Raw genomic sequence first — 26,565 nt, 5'->3', positions numbered from 1 at the left:
GTACCCCAGTTTATAAACTTTGCAGCATTAACAGAAAAAAAGATTATTTTTTAGTTAAATTATGATTCATCTGATTATTTGTTAGCTTAAGTTTGATCATGAACCTTTCAAAGAGGTATAATATCTCTTAGCCATTCCAATAGCTCATGGTCCATTCAATCATGCCTTGATACATGATACTGGAAGCCTGTATTGAAGTTCTAGATAGCTACCAATAAAATTTATCAGCAAGGATCTCAGCAAAAAATTTGTAAGCGAGGAATTAATTCAATCTTTACAGTACAAATGGGAGGCTTTTCTGGCATCATTACTACTTAAATGATCTCCCATCAACAAAGAGGTACAATCAAGCCGTGTCTTAAATTTGGTATGTTGTACGCCATGGTCAATCTAACAGCCATATGACAATAGGAAAGAAAAGAAGATGCTTGTATTGTGATACACTCCTGAAACACGATGTGTAATATATAAACATCACATCTCTCAGCAAGGCAATCAAAAAGGAAATGATGGTCGACAAATCTTGATATGTACAACTTGTGAGACTAGTAGTCTTGCTACAATTTTTCTGGACCTGAACTTCGGTTGAGTAAACCGTTGCTGATCCTTATTGGACGCCTTGGCTAACTTTCCTTTCAATTGCAATGACCCCTTGCCTCATTAATGACAAACAGATAGAGACAGCAAAGAATCATACTTGGCCTTCTGTTACTACAGAAATTACCTGCACTCCAAGGCATTCCAGACAGCAATCGCCAAGCTTTCAAGTCTGATCTTCTACCACTTTCAGGAAATTGTTATGATTGTTGCTCCACACTTGATCATGTGAAACTATTTTTCTCACGTACTAGAATGCTTCTATAAGAACAAAACGATTGCTTGTTTGGTATCCAACAATTTCTACTTGTCCACGATGTTTATTTCTCTTCCCCGAGCCAGTACCGAACTACATAAAGCAAGAAGGCCATGCAGAATGTCACTGAACTGAGAACCACCATGATCCGAACCAATAAAGAGAAAATAAATGCGTTCAATACAAAAGAATGCCACATCCAGAACCATGTAATACTGCAGGTGGATCCCAACACAGCACCAACAAGGACTTGCCCGACGGTGTGAAGTTGTTGGGATACCCTCAGCCATGACTGCAAAAACAGACAACAATAATATCGTTAGATAGATGGTATGTCAATCTCGTCATACATAGCCTTGAAGTATCATGAGATATTGGCTTGACAATTTGGAAGCTATCTAGCTTAGCAGTTATATTATGACGAAAATATTTATACAAATATTTGAGAAACACGTTCAAAATAAGGTCAGAAAATTGCTGCACAGGCTATAAGGTAAATTTGTACCCTCCATATCACCTAACACTCTGCATCTGCACCATACAAATTACAGGCCCTGATAAAATCTCTTGTAAGTTTTAGAGGCAGACAGAAATCACAAATTACATGTCTCTAAATTTTCTAGATAACAGACCCCTAAGCTACCAAAAATGATGATGAAAATTATATTTCAGCCATCAATTTTGTGTCATTGGCTTCAGCCTTGTTTTCAACTTTCTTAGTACTGAACATGCATTGCATATTTATGAAAGCATTGAATTAAGTTTTCTCCAAGTTTTCTTAGTCATTTAACACACTTATCCTACAAAAGTGCAGAAGATTTAAACATGATAGGAATATACATATTCTGCTGACAAATGATGATTTACACAACGTTTTGTCATTAACATGACACAAGTTTGCATTGGGAATTGGGATGGCAGGTTATTAAATCATGAGGACTGTTAACAGGTTGACAGTTAGAGAAATTGGCTCAAAATTCTCAAATGAGAGTTGTGCTTCATAGCTGAAGCCATGTTGACAGAAAAAGGCTTGGAGGATGACAGCGATGATATATAGTGACCTCGTCCATCAAAGCATCCCTTGAGATTACTAAGCTTTCAATTTTATTCATCATCAATCAACATCATTATTTGCAAGTAAGATACACTATGTCACCTCCTACATATCAATAGGAAGCTCATTTAGTCATTTATGCGTTAGCAGATGTAGGCTTAGATTAGAACTAATTCTTGCTGCAGGCTATACCGAGAGATTCCACTTACCCCCAACACTGTCAGTTCTCCATAACTGTCCGTATCATACGGAATACTTTTTAAGCATTAAGTCCTCTCCTATGCTAACCAAATTACACTATTGTTCTTTCATATGCTTTCTTAGGGTTGAAAATACCATGTCTAGGTTTTTCTCTTGATCCTTATAAATCCTCTAGTTAGTGGTGCAAGAGCATAAAACAAAAGGGATAGATTTATTTTGGCTCTAAATTTTCATCTTTTTTAATCTTTCTGTCATCACCTTCTCCCATAATTTCTTAATATGGATTATTGTGATGGTTGGTGTAATTTTATATATTACCCTTCTGTCATAAATCGGTATTCAAAACTTTGGTCTTTTTGGTTATTTTGTTCTCCAGAATTCAGTAAATAGGTCAATTAAACAAAGGAATCCAATGTTTGTTAAATTAAGGAAGTCATGAAAAAAAATCGGGCAACAAACAGAAACTGACAAACAAATTATATTTATTTCGCAAAGTTCAGTTAAAAAAATTGAAGTTCGGTGCAGATAACTAGCCATCTTGGAGATGTATGCATTTAGAACCTGAAGTAGTTGTAGCTACAGGTGGTAGTGGTAAATAATCAGCTAGGGGAAGAAATATCAAGAATAGTCTCACCGTTTTGGCTACTAAGTAAGTTGGGACCATGTTATGAGCCCTTTACTATCACCGTGCTTAAACAACCAATACAAAGGACTCGTATCTCAATTGTAAGATATTGGAAAATCTCCATCGATAAAGCCTAGGAGATCTTGGCTCTCAATAAGACCAAGCATTTGAGTTCTCCAACAGGAGGAGTTTGTTTGTGACAGCTTCCACGACACAATTTCCTATGCTTAGAGTTGATAGGTACGTAGGGATACCTGAATGCCTAGGGATGAGTTTGATGTGGCCATAGATGGTAGAGAGAAGGGCTCTGACACCAATATAAAAGTAGACGTGGTTCAATTTTAACATGAGAATTGAGCATGTATGTCATTGTATTTATAAGAACAGTACATGATTATATATATTATCAAGATTACAAAGAGTACTACATTCAAAATTTAAATAAAAAATAATAGAAAAAACTTTTCAATACAAGAGAAAAGAATCTCTTAAGTTGCCATAATAGTCACGTAATCATAAGAAGATTTGCATAATTTCTTTTTAAGTTGATAAAGATTTGGAGAATCATTTTGATCTCTTGTAATCATAGAAGATTCGTTTGATTATTTTACTAAATGAAGAGCTCGAAAATCATTTTCAAGTTTACGAAGGTTTGGAGAATTATTTTGATCCTCTATAATTTTAGAGAATTTATTCAATTTCTTACCAAATTAATGAAGATGTGGGAAAACTGTTTGATTCCCTACATCAATATGCTCTTACTTTTATGCCCTGTTTGGGGGAGCTTTTGGAGGGCCAAAAAGCACTTTCTGGCTCTCCAAAAGTACTTTTAGATAAAAAATGATGTTTGGTAAAATTTTCGGAAAGCTGTTTCAGTTTTTGCAGGAAGCTGAAAACAGCTTTTGGGGAGAAGCTCCAATTTGGATCTTTTCGAAAACGTTGTTTTCAGCTTTGTCGGCAAGCTGTTTTTTGGACTAAAATATCCTCATTTAAATTACACTTTTTCCCCCAAAATTCTCATCCCACCTCTTCCTCTCTCACCCATCTTCTCCCTCCCCCTCTCTATTTCTTCTTCCTCTCAACGTCGCCGCATCTGTTCCTTCTTCTTCTTCTTTTTTTTTTCTTTTTTTGTTTTGGGAGCTCGTGGCTGCCCATGGTGGCAGCCACCATGTCGGCCACCACCCATGGCCGGCGACCCCTCTATATTTCAATAAAAAAAGTAATAAATAAATAAATAAATAAATAATAATGAGTGAGTGGCAAATAATCTAATCTAAATAAATAAATAAATAAATAAAAATATTAGTAATTAGTTAACCAAGTTTATCACCTAGTTAGAAAATTTGTTAGAGAGATAAATAGTCATTAGAAGGATGAAAAATTAATTTACACTAATAATTATAATATTTTATATATTTATTATTGTATTATACTATAAATATAATATTATATTACATTATATCATAATACATTGATATGTTATGTTAAATAATTTAATATTATATTAAATTATTATTCTATAATACATAATGTTATAGTACTATATTATAATAATATTATATTACATTACATTAATATTATACTATATCACATATTTATGTATTAATATATATTATATTTTATTATGCTCTGTTGTATAATACTGGTAATGTCCTTTATAGTCATTTTGTCATACAAAAGTATTTTCTCAGTTTGTTTACCAAACATATGTTAAAGTATCACAGTACTTTAAAAATGTAGTTATGTAGGGTTTTAGCATGTTATAATGCGCAGCGGAAGCTAGGGATTTTAAAAATTTCTTAATAAAGTCCCTATGCATGAAACCCTTTTAAGCCTAGATCACCTTAATGATTACAATCAAATGATATAAAATAAATGCAGAATTAGTAGAATACCTCAAACGTTAATCCAAAGTGTACAATCTCCACGAGGCGTCCAAGTGTCCGCCCTCCAATGGTGATCTCAGGTCATAGGATCAGTTGCACAACTCCCACTAAGAGAATCATCTTTTGACATGTAAGTAAAACTTCATAAGATTTCTCTTTGTAGGTCAATTCAGTGAACTCATTCCTCTAATGAGCACCCACATCTTTGTATTAGTGTCTCCACACAAATGATTGTGAGATCAATCATCCTCTGCATCGAGCATACATAAGACATGCCAGTCTTTCCGGTAATCATTGATCCCCGACTCAATGTACCAATGACTGGGAATATTTAAGATTAGGATTTTAGGATTTTAAGTCTCACTAGTATGATCTCATCATAGTCTTAAAACCATTGTCCTAAACTAAGGAGTTTATCATAAATATAATCAACAGCATATGATAAAACATAACGCCTTTATTCATATTTAAATGTCATGTACATGATTTGGACAAATCAAAAGAAAAAACCTTTCGCAATACATATTGCAATTGGCTTGTAGGGCATCTACTCTTTCAATCTCCCACTTGCACTAAAGCCAATCGCTCTTATATTTTATCCCCATACAATCGAGGTGGCGATCGAACTGCTGTTGTGGTAGAGCTTTAGTGAACGGGTCTGCTAAGTTGTTCTTTGTGTCTACTCGTTCAATGACTATGTCTTGTCTCTCGACGATCTCTCGAACGAGGTGGAAGCGTCTTAGAATGTGCTTGGATTTGTGATGAGATCTTGGTTCCTTTGCTTGAGCAACAGCTCCAGTGTTGTCACAATAAACTGAAACTGGTCCAGCAATCTCAGGAACTACTCCCAACTCAGCGATGAACTTCTTCATCCAGACAGCTTCCTTAGCGGCTTCACTTACAGCGATGTATTCTGCCTCAGTAGTTGAGTCAGCTACAGTTTACTGCTTGGAACTCTTCCAGCTCACTGCACCACCATTTAGGGTAAAGACATACCCTGAAGTGGACTTGCTATCATCTGGATCTGATTGAAAACTAGAATCAGAAAATCCTTCTAGTTTCAACTCAGATCCTCCATAAACTAGAAAAATATCTTTAGTCCTTCTTAAGTACTTAAGAATATTTTTCACAGCTATCCAATGATTTTCTCCTGGATCAGCCTGGAATCTGCTTGTTATGCCTAAGGCATAAGCAACATCAGGCCTAGTACATAGCATAGCATACATAATTGATCCTACTGCCGAAGCATAGGGAATAGAATTCATTCTATTCCTCTCTTCAGATGTCTTAGGAGACATCTTCTTAGAGAGACGTATGCCATGACTCATAGGTAAGTAACCTCTTTTACTTCCTTCCATGCTGAATCTTTTTAGCACACGATCTATGTACTTAGACTGGGACAAGCCTAGCATCCTTTTAGATCTATCCCTATAGATCTTTATACCAAGTATATAGGATGCTTCTCCCAAGTCTTTCATGGAAAAGCTTTTTGATAGCCAAGTCTTGACCGATTGTAACATTGGAATATCATTTCCAATGATTAGTATGTCATCTACATACAATATTAAGAAGACAACGGCACTCCCACTAGTCTTCTTGTACACACATGGTTCATCCACATTTTTGATAAAACCAAACTCTTTGACTGTTGTATCAAAACGGATGTTCCAACTCCTCGATGCTTGCTTTAATCCATAAATGGATCTCTTAAGCTTGCATACTTGATTTGCTCTCCCACTTGAGACAAATCCTTCTGGCTGTGTCATGTAAATCTCTTCCTCAAGATAACCATTAAGGAAGGCGGTTTTGACATCCATCTGCCAAATTTCATAATCATAGTATGCAGCTATTGCAAGCAAAATCCGAATAGATTTAAGCATGGCAACTGGTGAAAAAGTTTCATCATAGTCAATTCCTTGCTTTTGCCTGAAACCTTTTGCCACCAATCTAGCCTTATAGGTTTCTACTTGGCCATCTGCTCCAATCTTCTTCTTATAGACCCATTTGCAACCTATAGGGTTAACACCTTCTGGTGCATCAACCAAAGTCCATACTTGGTTGGTATACATAGAGTCTATTTCGGATTTCATAGCTTCTAACCATTTGTTAGAGTCATTACTCATGATAGCTTCCGAATAGGTCAGAGGATCATCATTTTCGATGATGTGGGCTTCATCATTCTCAATGATAAACCCATACCTCTTAGGTGCATTTCGCACTCTATCTGACTTTTGGAGAGGAGATGTGTGTTGTGGTTGTACTTCATCAATGGGTACATTTGGTTGAAGAATTTCTTGTGTTTCTATTTGTAGGTCTTGAACTTCATTAAGTTCAATTCTTCTTTCACTGCCCTTTTCTAAGATAAACTCTTTTTCTAAGAAAGTGGCATGCCTACTAACAAATACCTTTTGTTCAGTAGGGTGATAGAAGAGATATCCAATACTTTCTTTGGAATAACCTATAAATGTACATTTATCTGATCTAGCACTTAGCTTATGTCCAAAATTTCTTTTGACATATGCTTGGCAGCCCCATATTTTAAAATATTTAAGATTGGGCTTTCTACCTCTCCATATCTCATATGGAGTACTAGATACAGATTTTGAAGGTATCCTGTTTAGCACATATGTAGCAGTTTCTAAGGCATAACCCCAGAAGGAAATAGGAAGATCTGTAAAGCACATCATGGACCTTACCATATCTAATAGAGTACGATTCCTCCGTTCAGCTACACCATTTAGTTGTGGCGTATACGGAGGTGTCCATTCAGAGAGAATGCCCTTTTCTTTAAGATGATTTAAAAATTCACTAGAAAGGTATTCACCTCCTCGATCAGATCGAAGGATTTTAATACACTTTCCGGTTTGTTTTTCAACCATACTTTGATACTCTTTAAACTTATCAAAGGCTTCGTATTTATGTTTCATAAGATACACAAATCCGAACCTTGATAAATCATCAGTGAATGTGATGAAGTAAGAGTATCCACCTCTAGCTGGAGTTGTCATAGGACCACATACATCTGTATGTATAAGTCCTAATAACTCACTTGCCCTTTCTCCATGTCCAGTGAATGGAGACTTGGTCATTTTTCCCATAAGACAAGATTCACAAGTTCCTAATGATTCATAATCATAAGGATCAAAGAACTCTTCTTTGTATAACTTGTTAATTCTTGATTCACTTATGTGACCAAGTCGGCAATGCCAAAGGAGGGTATTATTCACTTCCTCTCTCTTTCTTTTATTGCTTTTATTAATATGAAAGACATTGTCATTAAGTAATAAAACTAGAAGACCATTTTCCATAATGCCATTGCAAAGATGCTTATTAGAAAAATAAATAGAGCAACCATTGCCCTTTCCATTAATTTCAAAACCTTTCTTTAACAACAAAGGAATGGAAATTACATTTCTAATAATTTTGGGCATATAATAACAATCTTCTAATTGTAGCAGCTTTCCCGAAGGCAATTCCAAGTTGTAGGTTCCAACAGCTTCAGCCTGGATGGACTCTCCTCCAGCGCCATACAGCTCGAAGTCACCTTTCTTCAAAATTTTAATTTTCTGTAGTCCATGCAAAGATTTGCAAATGTGAAAACCACAGCCGGTATCCAATACCCATGAATTTGAATTTGAAGAACTTAATGACAAGTTGGCATGTAACATAAACATACCTTTTGATGCAACTCTTGCATCGGTCTTCATACTTGCAAGAAAACTCTTGCAATTCCTTTTCCAGTGGCCAGCTTTGCCGCAATGAAAACAGGTACTTGATCCGGAGTTTTTCTTTTCTTTTTTCTTTTTGATGCTACTCTTGGGGTTCAATCGTTTCTTAGAACCCTTATTTCCCGATTTCCTCATAGAGGTGCTATTTATAAGAAGGAGTGGACCTTTATCCTTCTTAATATGCCCTTCAGCTGTTTTGAGCATATTTAACAACTCGGGGAGGGAGGTGTTCAGCTTGTTCATGTGAAAGTTCACAACAAACTGAGAGAATGAATCAGGCAGTGATTGCAGGATCAAATCCTGACTGAGCTCACTATCCATAGCAAAACCTAATTGACTTAATCTGGTGATCAAGTCTATAACCATAAGAACATGGTTTTGCACTGAAGTTCCTTCATTCATTCTAGCACGGAACAACTGCTTAGATATCTCATACCTAGCAGTCCTGCTTTGTTCTCCATACAACTCTTTTAAATTGAGAAGTATGGATTGAGTGTCCATGCCTTCATGTTGCCTCTGTAATTCATTGTTCATAGAGGCAAGTATGATACATTTGACAGTCACACTGTCATTTTTCCACATCTTATGTGTGGCAACCTCCTCTTCTATAGCATCATCCCCTAGATCTCCAAGATCAGGGGTTTCAAGTATATAGGAAATTTTCTCCTGAGTGAGTACTATCTTTAAATTCCTCAACCAGTCCACATAGTTTGGTCCGGTCAACTTGTTGGCATCTAAGATGCCTCTTAGTGAAAGTGAAGAAGCCATTTAATAATTCTACATATGCAAGAACAAAACTAATATAAGCAGACCAATCATGATGACATGTTTGCAACTAGATAAGGACTTTAATCTAATTTGTCTCCTACTATTTTTATCGAATATCATAGCCCTCCCCTATGATAAACGTGAAAATATAATTTTTCTTAGTAGGGTTGAGATCCTAATTCATCATAAAAAGCCTTGTGTTTACACAACAAACTCTTATGAGTTCAAAGGTAGGAAACTCTTTCCAATTGCATCTCATGCAATTCTCAACTTTATCTTGTCCTCTTAAAATACTTATTGCCTTGTGTTAGCACAGCAAACAATAATATTTTAGTTAAGTCAAACCCTTCATTTCCATATAGTCATATTCGAATAATATTGCCCTTGTGGTTGCACAACAAGGCAATATATTAAAATATGCCATAAGCATCTTAATGCACCAAGACAGTATAACATCAGTCCCCATTGCAAGTCTTGTGTTAGCACAACAAACTAGCATGGATCTTGACATAATAATATCGAGGCATGAAGGAAGGCTATCAATAGTGTTATATCAATATTAAGCTTATCCATAATAGGCAATCAAACAATTGGCCAGGTAAGCAGGTGGGAGGCTCCCCTTACTCAGAGAGTAAGGTCCTAATTAAGTAACCACCTTTAGTGCTTTCCTTAGACACCAATTAGATTAATTGTTCTAGAATGGGTTAGCTCAAAGTTTTTCAACACTATGACTTAATATAATTTTTATTGAGGGCTTACTAGTCTCTAGCACATTCTTTAATTGTAACATACATTTAACATGTCTAAAATAAACTATTATGCATCATGGCTATCTCATAGCATGTATAAATCATAAGCAATTAATTAACATGCTTCAACATATTTTCATATGGAAAATTTCATATCATGATATTTTATTACATAACATATCATATATTAATCATACATTTCAACATTTCTCTAAGCATATGACATTACTATCTCATAGTAAATTAATAATCATACATCATACATAATTATTTGATTGAACCAATTAAGGATGGCTCTGATACCACTGTAGGGTTTTAGCATGTTATAATGCGCAGCGGAAGCTAGGGATTTTAAAAATTTCTTAATAAAGTCCCTATGCATGAAACCCTTTTAAGCCTAGATCACCTTAATGATTACAATCAAATGATATAAAATAAATGCAGAATTAGTAGAATACCTCAAACGTTAATCCAAAGTGTACAATCTCCACGAGGCGTCCAAGTGTCCGCCCTCCAATGGTGATCTCAGGTCATAGGATCAGTTGCACAACTCCCACTAAGAGAATCATCTTTTGACATGTAAGTAAAATTTCATAAGATTTCTCTTTGTAGGTCAATTCAGTAAACTCATTCCTCTAATGAGCACCCACATCTTTGTATTAGTGTCTCCACACAAATGATTGTGAGATCAATCATCCTCTGCATCGAGCATACATAAGACATGCCAGTCTTTCCGGTAATCATTGATCCCCGACTCAATGTACCAATGACTGGGAATATTTAAGATTAGGATTTTAGGATTTTAAGTCTCACTAGTATGATCTCATCATAGTCTTAAAACCATTGTCCTAAACTAAGGAGTTTATCATAAATATAATCAACAGCATATGATAAAACATAACGCCTTTATTCATATTTAAATGTCATGTACATGATTTGGACAAATCAAAAGAAAAAACCTTTCGCAATACATATTGCAATTGGCTTGTAGGGCATCTACTCTTTCAAGTTACCAAACAGCAAACAGCTTTTTATAAATGCTCTGCTTCAGACAACTCTACTTCCAACAGCTCTACTTTCAAAAGCTCTACTACCAACAGCTTTCCCAAACAGGACCGTTGCTGTAGCGGTAAAGAGCAAAGTGGGCTTGGAACTCTAGAGATGGTACAGAAGGGCATTTTTGGAGAAGGGGAGGTGATTGGGAGCCGGGGCTATTATAAGATTCCTGTCCATGATCCATTCAACGGGTCTATAAGCTGCATGTTACATTCAGTCAGCCATATAATGCATGACGAGCAATAAAGCCGCACTGCACAGCAGTTTTTGAATAAATTTTGTAGGAAAATCATGAAGCAATACTCATGAAATTGATATAATGTTGATAGCTGCATCACTTAATAAGCCAAAGGAATATTTTTTTTGTCAGAACTTACCGTTGCCTCGAACCAAAGGAATGTAGTTTCTTTGCTAGAACACACACACACACACAGAGAGAGAGAGAGAGAGAGAGAGAGAGAGAGAGAGAGAGAGAGAGAGCATTTACCGTGTTGAATGGAGTTAGTTTACCTTGTACGTGGTCTTTCTTCTTCTTCTTCTTCTTCTTCTTTTCTTTTCTTTTTTTTTTTGGTACAACAGCTACTTACTTTACTTTAGTGTAGGAGCAACCAACAGAATCAAGACCTATAATCTGGCTCAGGGGCAAGGGAGGGGGGCCACGATTTGCAGGTAGTTTTCTGCGTAGGTTAATAAAGTCATGGTCAACAATATTGATAAAAGTACAATTCAATTGTAAGATTCTTTGTTGCTGTTAGCTTTGTTTATGAAAAGCAACTAATAATGCTTCAATGCGAAAGGGCTAAATAATCGAAGCATCGATGCTTTTGCAGGAGTGCCCTCTCTAAAAGTTCCGTACGAACGTGCTTTTTTGGGCTTGAGCCAATAACTTTGTTAGGAGCGATGAAGAAGGCCCATCAGAAATGTGATATAAATTGGCTAGCTGTGATTCACCTTCTTTAAAAAAATGTCACCTTGAAACTAACATTATTTGTCTTAAAATTTTGAGAGCCACATGCAACTTGACTTTTACAATTTTCCCAATAATAGATAGAAGAGTGAATCTGTTGAATCTGGATATATTGCAAGATTAAGTGAGGGAATACTAATTAATTGCTGAGCCAATTAATTGTCGAGGTCAGACCAAGTAGCCTTAATACCTTGGTCCCAGCAAAAAGGAAATAATTTGGGCCTGGGCTCAATTATTTTGTCGGTAGCTCAAATCAATGCGATCCTGGCCCACTCTAGATAAAATGCTTGTGCACGGATGACGAACGCAGGTCCAATTGAAGGCTAGCCCATCTCATATTGACGTGGACCGCAATGGCAAGCAGTGAGTGAATTAACCCAACGCGGAGTTACGTCTGCTTTCTATCCAATTGGAGGAAATATATATATATATATATATATATATATATATATATATATATATATATATATATATATATATATATTTGTACACGGATCCATGGGCTCCACCTGAACAGGCGGCTGCCGGCCCCACCCAATTTCCTCGATGCGGGCGCCGCCTTGACGGCGGGACTTTTTTCTCCTCCCCATCCCCACACCAGTTCAAGGCAAAGCCAGATCCCCCATCGCCCCTCCTCGTCCTCTCTGATCCTCCTCCAACGCTATCGTCTCCTCGCCACCGATCGTCGGTCCCTTTCTTGGCCTTCGAGCCACCGATCGCCGATCCGCCGCTCGGCCCCGTCTCCACTGATCTCCTCCTCTGCCGAATCCCCCTGGTCCTGCCGATCGGCGGTCGCCGATTAGTCGTGGATTGGGGTTCGTCGGGTGGGTAAGAATTCCACTTCTGTCTCCTTTCTCTTCGAAAACATTACTCCTCTCTTGTATTTCTTATCTGTTTTGGTTCCAGTTCTTCTCTAATTTCCCATCAGAACACTAATATCTCTCTCGCTCTGATTTCCTCCAACCCATCCTCTCCTGCACTCGCGGTTCTGCTCCTTCCCCGAGTAGCTGAATCCTAGCCCGTTTGACTCCTCGCCGAGCTCGCGCTGCGTGCAGGAAGGAGGCGGAGCCCCTTATCGTTTGTAGTCCCACGCCTCCTGCAAGCTTTTCGACGAAGTGCCCACGAGAGAACCGTGAGCTTTTTGACGAAATGCGAGATGAAACACCAGCTGCGTTTCCCAAAGATGCAAATGGGCCCGGGCAAAAGATCGGCAAAAGTTTCGATAGGGCCCAAACAATATAAGTTGGCCTGCAGGTCGGCCCATTTCCACGTCATGGATCAATGCCTGCCCAAATCCTTCTAGTTATCGGGCACTAGTCCCAACCATTCTTTTCTTAGCGTGTTTGGATTCAGGTTTGATCTTATTCGTATTGCCCCGAGTCGGATCGCGGTTCGTGCCCGTTTCCATCTGTGGGCTCGTTTGGTTCGCGGAAAGCATTTTCCTTCCTAGGAATATGATTCCTGGGAAACAAATTTCTAGGAAGAGGATGCCTAGGAAAGTACTTTTGGCATGTTTGGTTGACCATGGAAAAGTGACAAATTTCCAAGATGCTTATGTTTGGTTGGCCATCCACTTTCCTAGGAAAGTTATATATAATTCCTATTATGCCCTTAATAAAAATTAGGTTTTTAATGCCTCTTTAATGCTTCTTTAATGCTGAAGGGACTTTTTGGGAAAAAGTAAAAATGGAGTGATTCCCGCCTCATGGGAAAGTAACTTTCTCATGTTTCTCATGGGAAAGACTTTCCCATGAAATGTGGGAATCACATTCCCATGGGAATACAACTTTCCCTTCTCTCTTTTTTGAAAACTCCAACCAAACAAGAGGCATCTCATTACTTTCCCGTTGACCACACTTTCCTCCCTTCTTTTCCCGCGAACCAAACGAGCCCTGTGTTCTTGTTAGTTCCAGTCCATTCAATTACCATGATTGCTATAGTATGATCATTAGACATAAGTAATTGATGCAAGGCTGTGGGCCCATCAGGGTTGGGCGTCGATAAAAAGCTGTGGAAGGAACCACCTGACCAAAGGCGTCAACGTGTCAGTGTGGTAGGGAGTTCTCTGTAGACTCCTCGTATGGAGTCAGAATTGCTGACCGAAGTTGTATGAGGCCCATTAGTAGGAAGTGGATTGTTGACGTAGTAGTGCAAGCCTAACTCTAGCTACGTAGATTTTTCTTTTTAAATTCAATAAATGCAGTATTGATCTCACTAAATTTAGTAATAAGTCTAGATACATTTCTATTTCATTATAGGATATGGCAATGGTATTAGGAGCTGAAGACGCAAAGGATTGGATTTATAAAGGAGAAGGAGCTGCCAATGTTGTCCTGAGCTATCGTGGTTCTTCTCTCTTCTTGGTAAAGTGTTTTCAAAGTAATTCATCTGAACTAATATGAATAAGTAGCATTTCAGGCATTATACTTAAATTGATTCGAATATACTTCTGTGAAGTTATTTTCCTAGCCTGTCACTAATTTACCGAGCTGCATTCTGATCACATATCATTTTCTGTGTAGCATTTGCAACTCGTTAAAATTTGTTCATCATGTTTAATGTTTGATGGGCCAATAGTATATTTTGTAAATGGCGGCATGATGGGTTTTACTTTCTTTGTAGTTAACTTTTTCAAGGACAAAAAATCTTCCTTTCGGAATTTGGTAGATATCATCTTTGTAGTTTTGCTATTAAATTTCTTTTTGTTTACTCTTTGATGATTTATATTGTTATAAATAGAACTAAAATCTAAAAATCGTAACCACTATAATTTCAGGTAAACAAGAGTCAATAAAATTATTTGGTACAAGATTTCCTTTCCCCTTATTAGTGCGTTATATTCTTATTTATTCATTTTTGTTGCTGACCTGGTGACGGGTGTATTTTGGTGGCTTATGAGACAGCTTGGAAAAGTATTACGGATACAGAAGGTTCCAAAAGGCTCAACCCACTCTGTGAATGGATGTGCAGTCCTATCTGGGCATGAAAAACTTCTTTGGGGTGATGTTGAAGAACTTGTAGAATCCAAATCAAGAGATATTGCTATGCAAAATTATATCAAGTATGTGATGAGTCATATGTTAGGCCCCAAGTATATAGATGACATGGTATGATATTTATGTTCTATGTCGTAGTTTTTTTTTTAAATTTTATTTTAACTGCTAGCCTTTTATCAGTCTTCCTCGTTCCATTACCTTTATAATTGTTGTATTAAACATCAGACTGAAACTGTTAATGTATCACCATCTAATGCCAAACTTTTTCTGTCTACAATATGTGGTAAAGATGCTTTCTGTACTTGATTCTAGGACTTGAAGGATTTTGAAATTTTCTTTTCTTCTTTTTTGGGCACGCGTGGGGTGGGGTGGGGGGCTTGAATGGTAAAGATCAGTGTAATTTGCTTGAGTTGTTGAAGGTAATGCATTTATCAGAAAAGTGTAAATTGCATATCTTATAGGACTCTTTAGTTGTTAAGCCTTTCCTTTTGGTTTCATGGTGTTTAATATATAATAGTCATGAGGTGAGAAAGCAATTTATAGTTTATAATGTTAAAATAGATTATCTTGTTTATTTTTTTTCTGAGTTAGAAATGCTCTAAAACCGAACATCCATGACTATTGGGATATTTGTCAAACAATTTACCCAAATGATTATTTGGTCCTTGTAATCTTTATTTTTTGTTAATGTAAGATGGTTGATGGCATTTTGCTAAGCTAGGTTTGGAAAATGAAGTTTCAGATTTCCAATTTTGGTTTTGGCTGAGCCAAATGACTTCTAGTTTTGGTAGTTTCTGCAGTTGCAGTTGAAAACCAAACAAAAAACTCAATTAAAATTAGAAGAAAAGGATACCTGATAAAGAAAAATGGACTGAATCTAGAAAATAAATAGACATCACTATTGGAGGTATATAATCTGCCGATCCACATGTTTTGTCATAGCTTCACTCACGGCCTGCTGGTGGATCTTGGGCCTTTTTATGATTATCAGCAAGTCTTTCCATATATTCAGGAATCAATTACATGGCAATATCTATAAAATATTAGTTTTCTAATTACTAATCAAGATCATACTCAATTTTGAACTGGTTTAAATGAGCCTTCAATGAGTAAACAACATTACTCTATCCAAAAGGGAAATGAAAAGAGGAAATAATGATATCGCATCTCATGATGGCAAATGATGGATCCCCCACCCCCACCCCGCCACCAATCATGAGAAAAAAAGCCCTCACACATGCACATGCACATACACATACACATACATATTAAATTTAGGAGTTTAGCTTTTCATTTAAGATCATGGTTCTGCGAATTCTCTTGACTATCTTTCATATATCACCTATCGGTCTCAGTCTTTGAGACAAACTATCTATCATTTCCTGCTCCATTTTCAAGTTGAAGCTCGATTATTTCTGTTTGATCATATTATTAAGTAACAATTTCCTTTTAATATGGCAGATTCGTGTCACTGTGTGTAGGGAATTTTTGGAGTCCATTAAAAAGAATGTCCATGATCAGCGTCCTGCCTGGCGAATTGATGCTGCTGAAGTTGATGCCTTATGTGATTCTGCATTTCTTATTTCTGACCATTCACTTTTCACTGGTAAAGTCTAATTCTCAAAATTCTAGATCTTTTGCATATAAAGCTAGTACTGATATTATATAACAGATGAACTTGAAAGCATGTTAGTCAGGGGGCACATCTTTTAAAGAGTATTGCAGGCAGATAAGAAACTAGACAAGTTGCTCATCCATTTAATTGTTCTTACAAGAGAATATTCCTGAATATGTTTGTCAACTACTCGTTCTGTAAAATGTGTAGCATTTCACTTGGACAATGGCTAAGTATGTGGAATTTTTTATATTGTAAAATGTAAATGTTCTTGAGGGAAACTCTGAGAATAAAAAGCTGCCATGCACCACAAAGTCCCTAGTGACTAAGATTTCTATCTTAAAAGAAAAAAAACTGATGGTGAGATAATAGAAACTCTGCTGATTGGTAACATAACCCGTTAAGAGTTGATTGAAGCTTTATGAATTATGGATAATATTACTTGCTTGAAATTTTTGTTACTTTGGGAAGCTTTGCTCGCACATGCATTTGCATGCATGCATACTTTGCTCACACATATATATCCATAAATGTATTCAGAGAGAGTTGAGTGAATCCAACTTGGAGGGGCAGACATGAGCACAGATTACATTGTGGGCCATCAAAATAAGAATTCACACAATCAATCATGATCTAAAATATCTAAAATGTAAAAATCGAAAAACAAATGTTTTGTTGGGTTTGGATCATCTTTTGAAGGTCTGAACTGGACAAGAGGAGAGAATTCATTCTTGTTTGGTTGTTTTGATTTGTCTGTTGTTTTCTTAACTGACTTGAACTCACTCTAATTAGGGCCTTCTATAGCTATAGAAAGTACTTTTAAGAATGTTTTCAATTCCATTTTCAGTCTTTTCAAATGGAAATTGAAATTGTATACGCCGGTTGACCCCCCTTCGGCCTATGGCCTCGTCCCCCTCGGGGGGATTGGTTACAAGTTTTTAAAGGAAAGTCTTCGTTTCGTTCGGCTTGGAAAGCCTCACTTCACTTCTTTTCAACCAGAAAGCTACTGCGTTCCTCGGCAGACAAATAGGTAGAACAACATCATCTAATTTAAGAAAAAAGCCTTAGGCAACGAAAAAGAAATTGGAAGAGATTACTCAGACAGAGGGACCAGCCACATTGGACCCTGTTTGCAGAAAGAGGTTAGATGTCCTGCACAGCTGGCTATTCAAAGACATAATTTTACTGATAATTGATTCCAGGTTCTGGTACTAGCCTAATCGCTTTGTTCAATTCTGCACCTATGTTTTTCCTCAAGTTCAGTCCATTTTTGTTCTGTTCTTTTATATTATGTTTTCACAATTTTTGCACTCCTGTTATCAACATCTTTCTAGTCTTTAACTTTTTAACACTAGTCAGCCTCTAATATGCTAATATCAATAGTTATAGGAGCATATTGATGCTTGCATCATCATTTGCATGGTATAGACTTTGGGGGTTTCTCTAGATCTATGATATGGATGTCTAGTAATATGACCCAAATAGTGTGTTTATAATATTTTCAGCATTACCTCAGGTACTCCTAGAGTGGAGTTGTGTGTTGCAGTAGAAATAAAGGTGCTTCTCTATGACCAGTATTTGTTTTTGTTCTAGTTCTAGTTTTTTGTTCTTTTTTCTGAGCTTCATGTGTTAATTTTTGGTTTTGCTGCTTTTTTTGCTTTACATGTTTGAGTGGTTCAGCCAAAGTGTGGATTTCTCCCATCTTCGGAATTCATAACCAAGGCAAATGCTATTAAGAAGTCTGTAACACGATTTAGGATGCATCAGTTTCTGAAACTTCATCAGGGAGAGGTATATATCTATTCAATTAACATACCAGTATTTTAACTCCAGTTACTATTAAAGCATTATCAGGTATTATAGTGACTTTTTGATAATAGCATTTTGCTGATGACATGCCAAGTGCTGCTTATCACTTTCCATCAACCAAATATTTTGGTACTAACTTTTGTTTTCGTTATTCTTTATGACCTTATAATTGTTCCATGTCGCTATCTCATTATTATAACCAGTGCATGCCACCTAATTGTTCAAACAAGTATCCTTCGCATCATATTGTGACAAGGCTTATATTAACAGTCTTTTGTTTAAAAAAATTTTGAGAATCAGATTTAATCTCAGACACATAGCACTTCATATTTCAGATATCAAAGGTAAGTGAATATAACCCACTTGATCTGTTCTCTGGATCAAAAGACAGAATATATCAGGCCATGACAGCACTATTTGCAACGCCTCAGAACAACTTCCGTATATTCTTGAATGGCTCTCTCATTTTTGGGGGCTTGGGAGGTGGCATGGACAGTTCAGCTGTTCGGTCTCATGAAACAAACACGGCTATCGAAGATCTGATCAAGGTCAGTGGCCTACAGTTACCAAGCTTCCTTGAACTCGTTTCAGAGACGATTTTTAGTTCTGGAGTACTAGATCAGCTTCTAGCAACTCAAAAGCTTGATGTTCTTGACATAGAAGGTGCTATTCATGCTTACTACAACATTATATCTCAGCCTTGCATGGTGTGCAAAAATTCAGGTGATCCAGAACTCTTGGATCAGTATTCCTCGCTACATTCTCTTCCTCTTGAGAAAAGGCTGAAAATCGTAAGAGATTATCTAATAGCTTCTACAGCAAAGGATTGTAGTCTGATGATCAGCTTTAGACCTGTAGACAGCGGAAGTACAGGATCTGGTTATAATTCCATATTTCTTGAATCATCTAATCAAAGCTTTGAATACAAGGTATATATACCCATCTTTAGTTTCTCCTTTCATTTTGGAGCTTTATTATGAGATGATATGCACATACCCTGAGTCAATAGGCTGTCATCAAATTTGTCAAGCAATGAAGTATCTGTTACTTTGCTTAATCGAACTTTGTATTGCTGTCAAGTTTTGCTTATACGACAGTGCATGTTGTGCATTTTATGTGCTATTGCACATTTATGTAGTATTATAAGTGTCAAATTACTGTATGGTGTCCGTTGCTTACCTTGCTGCACTTTGTTTTATGTTTTAGCCAATGCAATATGGAATAGTTTTTTCATTTCTCATCTAATGTTAAAGCACAGTAACTGTGCTGTTTTTCTTAAAAAATTGGAAAGGATAAAAGTTATTAAAAAAATGAGTCTATTCTGGTAGCATTTAGACGTCTTCGCCTCTTTGTTAAATAGACATGGAGCAGGCATTTTTTTTAACGGGTTATCTGAGCAATTTCACTACCCAAGTTATTTTAACCTTTTCTGCAGGCACGCTTCATTGACCTGGATATGAAACCTCTGGAGAAAATGGTTCATTACTATGAGTTAGATCAGAAGATTGTGAACTTCTATATGAAGAGTGATGACCCGGGAGGAACTCCATACGATTCAACAACTCGAGGTACCAAGGTCAGGAAGATTCAATATCATCAATGAGAAAAGTCCCGACTTCAAAAACTGTAGGAGTGTCTGTCCAAAAAAAGAAAAAAAGGTTAGTTGAAGTATCTCCTATATGGTGTATTTTGGTCAATTTCTGTTATGGCCCCTCAATTTTTAACATTACCTGCCATGTCAGTGTATGTATTTATGGGTTAAATGACACGACAAATTGTGAGCTGTACTATCAGTAACATACATTCAAGACCAAGCGCTGCTTCATTGATGGAGTGGCATTCATGCATCCAAAACTTTCAATATCCTTTAGTAATACTTCCGCCTCATTCTGCTCTTTATTTTTCTTTACATCTTAGCTTGTTAGAGTATTAAAAGCATAGTTGTTTTGATTTTTATGATGATACTTGTTTCGTTTACTGTCGTCCAAATGCTAGTATTTTAACTCACTCCTGCTATGTTTCTTTTTTCAAGACCCACTTCCTCTTGAGCTATCTCCAAAGTGTCCACTTTTGTGGCTGAGGTTGCATCAGTAACTGTCATACTAGAAACCCCATTGCCTGATTATGATGAGCACTAATATTTCAGTTTGATTATTAAGGTATTGAAGGTCATGAATTGTGGCCAAACATTTATTGAAATGTAACCTTGTTCCAGTTCCTAACTCAAGAAAATGGAAAGAGAAACCCACGAGATCAGGCATCAGAATTTAGATCAGCTGAAAAACATGAGATATTAACTTGCTGACATGTGTAGTAACAGGCTCTCCTAGTGGAATTCTAATCCTGTTCGATGTTTAGTTCAACTAATTTCTTGCTTCTGTGGCAGGTAAGAAGACAGCCTCAGTTTATAGGCATACTAACATTAGAGGTATGAACTTGCTTCTGCTTGTTGGTTTTTGTATATTTCTGAAGAGATGATGAAACTCGTGAGAGTTTTCTGCTTGCTCTGGACCAAAGTGCATCATTTTTTTAAGGATGCTGGTCCTTTGAATCATGCTTATTGCTAAAAGCATGCGGTCTAGTGGTTGTTTAGTGATTTAATTAACTGAACCATTTTTGTTGTAGCATTAAACATTGTTGGCATAAAACATTGCCTATTTACATTGTACAAATTGTTTTGACAGTGGTAAAGTGTTATGGGCTTTTTGTGCCATTTGATTTAGGTGGCTTATTCCCACATCTTAAAGAAGAAAGTGACTAGAAACATTTTCCAGTTGATACAGCACCTAGTCACCTACTCTATGGACTAAGAAAGGGACTGCATAACCTCTATATGTAGCCCATTTAAAATGGTAGATTGCCAATTCTATGGGCAACTTGCTTGTTGGGATGGGACTATGCCTGATTGGAAAACTCATGCACAGGTCACCCTCCTAGCTGAAGATTAATGCTGGGGATTAGAAGGACCCGGATTTGTTGGATTCTGATTATGTAATTGCTCTATTAGATGATGCACCATAAATTTTGGGCAGAAGTGGCAAGTATTCATCATTCATCTTTGGGATAATGGTGATATGTCCATTTTTACAGTTTTATAATCAACTTATCATGATTTAGGTTCAGATCATATCATGGTTTGGCTTGTATGTATGAGATATGGGTTATCCCACTCATGTGGTGCACCTTATAAGATTTTTGATCAAAATTATGGAGATCTGGGGATTTGATAATATTGTTACCAAGTGAGGACCTAAATTCTCTTCAATTATGACGGGTGAATTGGCAGCTGACGCTGATTTATTGATCAAACAAGTAATTTTAGTAGATTCGAGAGTCACAATTAACCAGACTGTTTGATGAGCAAATTCTGGAGTGACCTGTGACAGAATTGTCCTTAAAACTGATCTCTCCAAAATATGATCAGAATATGATATTGATTTGATTATTATAAATCGATTGCTCCTTTAACAGCATCAACATGGGAGCCTGGTCATGTGAACCGGGTTCTACTGGATTTTCATCTGAGAAGCTCGGTATGGTTCGTCTTGTAAGGGGACACTTGATCAAGCTTGAAGTAGTCAGGTTTTTATTAAGTCCTTAGGACATACTCCCAGACTATTAGTTTGGCTTCGAGCCGAGGCATGAGACATTGGCATTTTAAAATTGCTTGACGGAAACCCATCTTGGTCCCTTCAGGCTAATCTTAGCTGTATGCTTTGACTTAATTATTGAGGTAATTTAATTCATGGATGACTGACAACAATACACTGCAAACCTTGTTTCCCCTTTCTGTGGAGAAAACAGTATGTTGCAGACAGTCTAGGCAGTGGCCAGTAGTCGTCACCTCTATTCGGTAGCACATATCAGTAAATGCTTGTACAGTAACGCACATTAAATGCCAAGCAAGATTTCATAGATGACCCATTAAAGAACCTTCTGCCCGACATTAGCTTCTCTGTTCCCAACTTGTCCCATCCCTTCAATTCGGCTTCAACTAATCTCCAATCATGTTGCTTCTATAGATGATTCAGCAGAACCTGCAAGGCGCATAAAACAGAACCTAATCAAAGGGAAAGGTAATCTAGAGGAGCTGAAAGAAAGAAAAGAAATCCAAGGAGGAGGAGGCTTTATTAATACTGACATTATAGGATCTCAAACTTCCATCTCTTCCATGCCACCTGACAATCTTCAACTAAAAGCATGTCAAAGGTCCACGTATTAATCTATAAAATTCTTTTTTTCCCTTCTTTATTTTTTCGCCAGGAATGCCAAGCAGATATCCATTTTGTTCTTCTTTTCTCCTATATTGCTGGTTTTGTTTTGGTTCAATCTGGTTTTCGCATGCTGTATACATGTTTGTCGATGAAAGCAGTAGTCTCAGTATAAATTTCCATTCCTTCATAAATGTTGTAAGTTGTGCTATTTGGTGTTGCACAAAACTGATAGTGTCAGTGGATATGTTATGTACTAAGCGGAAGAAGAAGGTTATGAAGTTAGTTGCAGGGATTGAAGGCATGAGTTCCATCATCCTTGATCCTTCTATAGGATTGGTGACAGGAAGTCAGCACAATTTATTAGAATAGGTCCACCCAAGGAAGAGAAGATGCATGAAAAGAAAGATACCAGTCCTTGTCTGCCGAAGACTTGTCAGAAGTGTAATGTATGGTATGTGATTGGGGAGGATGATTATAACTACTGCTCCATTTCGTTAAGTGATAAGCCAAAAATAGAAATCAGCCGATTTGGGAATTATTTGGGAACTTTACAATGGAGTAGGTCTCCCTGTTGCCTAAGTATCATGCTATGTTTTCGGATATATTTGTCATGAAACCAGGATAGCAATTTTTAGAAACTTCATATTTGTTAAATTTGGTCAAAATGTCATACATTTGAGGGATTTTCATGTTTGTCTTACCGTATATTTTTTCCTTTTCTTTTAGTTATTACTTTTCAAACTTGTCGTTTGGGAGTATGAACAGGTTTCATGAATCCATTTAGTCTGGTTAAAAGTCATAATTGCAAAAAGGTAATGTTGAATAATTTTCCCTCAGTTTAGATCCTGTGCCTGAGAATTTTAATGCCTTTACCAGAATCGGACTTTGATGAAATGGTGTTCTGGGTTCTGGCATAGGTCTGCCTAGTCTGTGGAAACATGCCTGGTTGATTTATGTCAGATAAAGGTTTAGCTGAATTCATAGCCCCTTCGTCATTTCTCAGCAGGAAAGGTTTAGCTGAATTCATAGCCCCTTCGTCATTTCTCAGCAGGAAAAGCTGAAGACACGATATTCTAAAGCAACACGATGGAGTTGAAACCAGTGAAAACCATCCAAGCGAACAAAGCCCCAGATTGCTATTGGTGAAGGCCTAGATGTGTACTGAGAAAGCCTTCATCAACGAAAACGGCAATGGATTTATTTATTCATTTATTTTTTTTATGAAGGCCTCGATGACATGACCACTTCAACTAAACTGCCCGTTTCTTCTTTCGTTTTTTCTTACTTGGAACGAAAATGAGCCGAACCTCCACCGAAGAATTTTGAGAAAAAGTAGCAGGAGAAACGAAGCTACACGAGCGACCAAGTCAAATTCCTAGCAATGAACTGATGTTGCGTGAAGAGTGCCTAGGCGTTATTGGAAAGCAAGAAATGTACGAGTAAATGTACATCTGCCAACAGCTGGGTGTGGAATATATGCTGATATTTGGTGTTTAATGGAATCAATGCTCTCTCCTAACATTTTGCAAATTGAACTTCCCTTGGACATTTCATGATCGACAATAATGGGTTGCGGACAAAATAAACAAAATGAAGCTGCTAAATTTAGACCTTTAATACCTTGCCATTTGTTATGAAATGAGCTCAGTCTTTGTTCGGTGCACCGAAAGATAAATGTTCGATGAATGAAATGTTAATGCTGTTATTGGGTCGGAATCATCTCCAATTCGTGGTTGAGTGAGAGGTCCAGCCTTTCAATCACAGCTGTCTATGTATTAATCATGTAAGCTCCATATGGTATATGGACATCATCTTGATATTACATGAGATTCATTCGATCATGGAGGGATCGAGCCAGAATTGAAATCGAAATAGAATTTGAATACTAGGAAAGAATTCAGATTGAATTCTGGAGGATTGGGTATTTTCATTCCTCTCTGGAATCAAACAGAGAAGAATCTTTTCCAAGCAGCTGAAATGGAAGTTATTTATTCTCATTTTCATTTCCAAGCCTAACTGCCTCCAACCAAGCATGCCCTTAATAAATATGCCGGCATGTAGTAGGCTCAGCAGCTTAGGGCTTAGCCCAAATAGTTGGCATGTGGTATCTCGCCACTGTTCAAATCGGATGGAGGAGCTCTAGGACTTGCGAAGGATTCAATGTGGTGTAAGGACGACTGTGACTCAACGCACGTTATGAGAATTCGTGCGAGCTATCTGGAATAGACCTAGTCCAAGGTTGCGTGGGGACCTCTGAATATTGTTGCCTCAAAGGCTTACCGACTTTCGCCACATGAAAAGGGCTGACCCTCGAGACTATCTAAGGGCCACTTAAAACCATTTAATTTAACAACCTGCTGAGTTAATTTACCCAGTTCTTTTGAGAAGAAGTTAATTTACCTGCCACTTACCTGCCAAAAGTTGATGACGAATGTAATCTAAATCATGTATCCGGTATTCAACAACACGTACGTGTCGTGGACTTCTGATCACCATGCCGGAAGTTATGCTGGAAGGACGCCTTAAACCATGTTGCGACCGTTGCTGGTTTATGAACGCTGCAGCCTATCTATGGTTCCTTCAAAGCCAGGTGTCACATGCGCATCCCATAAGGAAACAAGTCATAGAGACACCTTTAAGCTTTTACAAAGAAGAGTTGCTAACCTCAAGGCTAATTGAATGGAAATAAGAGTTTAATAATGTATTGTAGGCCAGTGAAGATGACAAATGAGACCTTGCTGAGAAAGATCCTAATTAGATTTTTGGCCTTGGTCTATGAAACCACCATCCATTTCATTACCATCGTGAGCTTTCGGAATAGCTAATCCATGGTGAAGAGGACTGTGCTCAAGGTTGATCTCTCTTGCCAAAAGTGCAAGCAGAAGCTCGTACATGCCGTCTCGGGGCTAGAAGGTGGCATATATCTTCTAAAACATCTGGTTTTTTACTAGTCACAGATTCATTTAAGATCACTTGTCCCCTTCATGACTCCAAAGCTTCTACTCGTAGGCTTTTGCGCTCATTAAAAATAGCTTCTTATCAGTCGTTTTTGTACTTATGTCTGAATATTGTGGGAGTTAAGAAACCATACTCTCTCATAGCTTATGCCGAAAGATTGCTTTGCTTTTCTTTTCTGCAAATCGTGCGCTCCGTTAAAGTTCAGCCGGAATTTCTGGGAATCCGTTGGGCTATTAGGAATGATATGAACTACGTAACTTAAGAAGCTATTACTGTTGTATTACATGTTAGATGAGCACGAGCAAGGAACGGGAGAGCTTTGTCCTCCTCTTCTTGTCCTTATGATAGGCCCATGATGCTGTGACTTATTGGCAGGCGTTGATAAAATCGAGGTGGATGGTGCCAAGAGCACTCTAACAGTCACCGGTGATGCCGACCCCATCGAAGTGATTGCTCGGACGAGGAAGGTGGGAAAATCTGCTGAGGTGGTGAGCATTGGTCCGCCCCCGCCGCCGCCGCCGCCGCCGCCCAAGCTGGTGCAGGAGAAGAAACCTGAGCAACAGCAGACGATCATTCACATGCCCCCGGCATGCCCGGCGTGCCAGCAGATGGGAATCGGTGATGCCCAGCACTCGTCTTGCTCCATCCTGTGAAATGTGGCCATTTGCAAGTTGACGTTTATATTTCATTATCAAGTAGTTGGAGGGAAAGTTTGATCATGTATTATTGTTCATATTCTGTCCCTTATTTCTTTCCTGTAGAAACTATTTATGAATTGGTCCACGATTAAGCTTTAAAAAGTGAAGAAATCTATATGTTTTTTTGTTTTTTTTTGTTGTTGAAGTGGTGCTTCTTTGTCTGAGAAATTTATCATCAAAACATATGGATTGCAGACATACTTGTATATCGCTTCTGGCAGTCTCTATGGAGTCCGTATCAGAACTTAACAATTAAAGCCGTCATTTTGGCTCGGAGGACGACGAGTTTGCCAGTAAAACTGAAGCTGTCGTGGTCGAGGACTACTTGTTGAAGATCCCTAGTCTTAATGGAAAACTTAGCTAATGATTTGGATGTTGAGAGCTTCAT

The 26,565-nt window shown here is 37.5% G+C and overlaps 2 protein-coding genes across 15 annotated transcripts; both read left to right on the top strand.

The window, feature by feature from the left end:
- The first annotated feature begins 12,432 nt into the window (after positions 1-12,432).
- Positions 12,433-24,103, top strand: LOC103711547 (inositol-pentakisphosphate 2-kinase IPK1). 14 transcript variants are annotated; one of them, XR_005515243.1, is made up of 10 exons: positions 12,433-12,715; positions 14,146-14,250; positions 14,791-14,994; positions 16,345-16,489; positions 18,015-18,055; positions 18,179-18,289; positions 18,643-18,651; positions 18,739-18,855; positions 19,031-19,236; positions 19,743-20,194. XR_005515243.1 is itself a non-coding variant. In XM_039134429.1 (9 exons), the coding sequence occupies exons 2-9, from the start codon at positions 14,149-14,151 to the stop codon at positions 19,908-19,910; spliced, it is 1,278 nt and encodes a 425-aa protein (XP_038990357.1). In that variant the 5' UTR covers positions 12,446-12,715; positions 14,146-14,148; the 3' UTR covers positions 19,911-20,194. The 14 variants fall into 14 exon arrangements, 10 of the variants coding, with proteins under 10 accessions (XP_038990357.1, XP_017699411.2, XP_017699409.2 ...); XR_001879714.3 differs by having other exon boundaries at positions 12,440-12,715; positions 18,643-18,855; XM_039134429.1 differs by having other exon boundaries at positions 12,446-12,715; positions 18,739-19,236.
- A 1,246-nt stretch (positions 24,104-25,349) lies between these two features.
- Positions 25,350-26,275, top strand: LOC103711582 (heavy metal-associated isoprenylated plant protein 43-like). The gene is made up of 2 exons (XM_008797794.2): positions 25,350-25,434; positions 25,855-26,275. Exons 1-2 carry the CDS (start codon positions 25,350-25,352, stop codon positions 26,130-26,132), a joined length of 363 nt encoding a protein of 120 aa, XP_008796016.1. The 3' UTR covers positions 26,133-26,275.
- Positions 26,276-26,565: the final 290 nt, after the last annotated feature.

Source organism: Phoenix dactylifera, chromosome 15, assembly GCF_009389715.1.
Source record: "Phoenix dactylifera cultivar Barhee BC4 chromosome 15, palm_55x_up_171113_PBpolish2nd_filt_p, whole genome shotgun sequence".
NCBI lineage: Eukaryota > Viridiplantae > Streptophyta > Magnoliopsida > Arecales > Arecaceae > Phoenix > Phoenix dactylifera.
The sequence above is the reverse complement of the archived record's forward strand: the minus strand, read 5'-3'. Positions and strand labels throughout refer to the sequence as shown.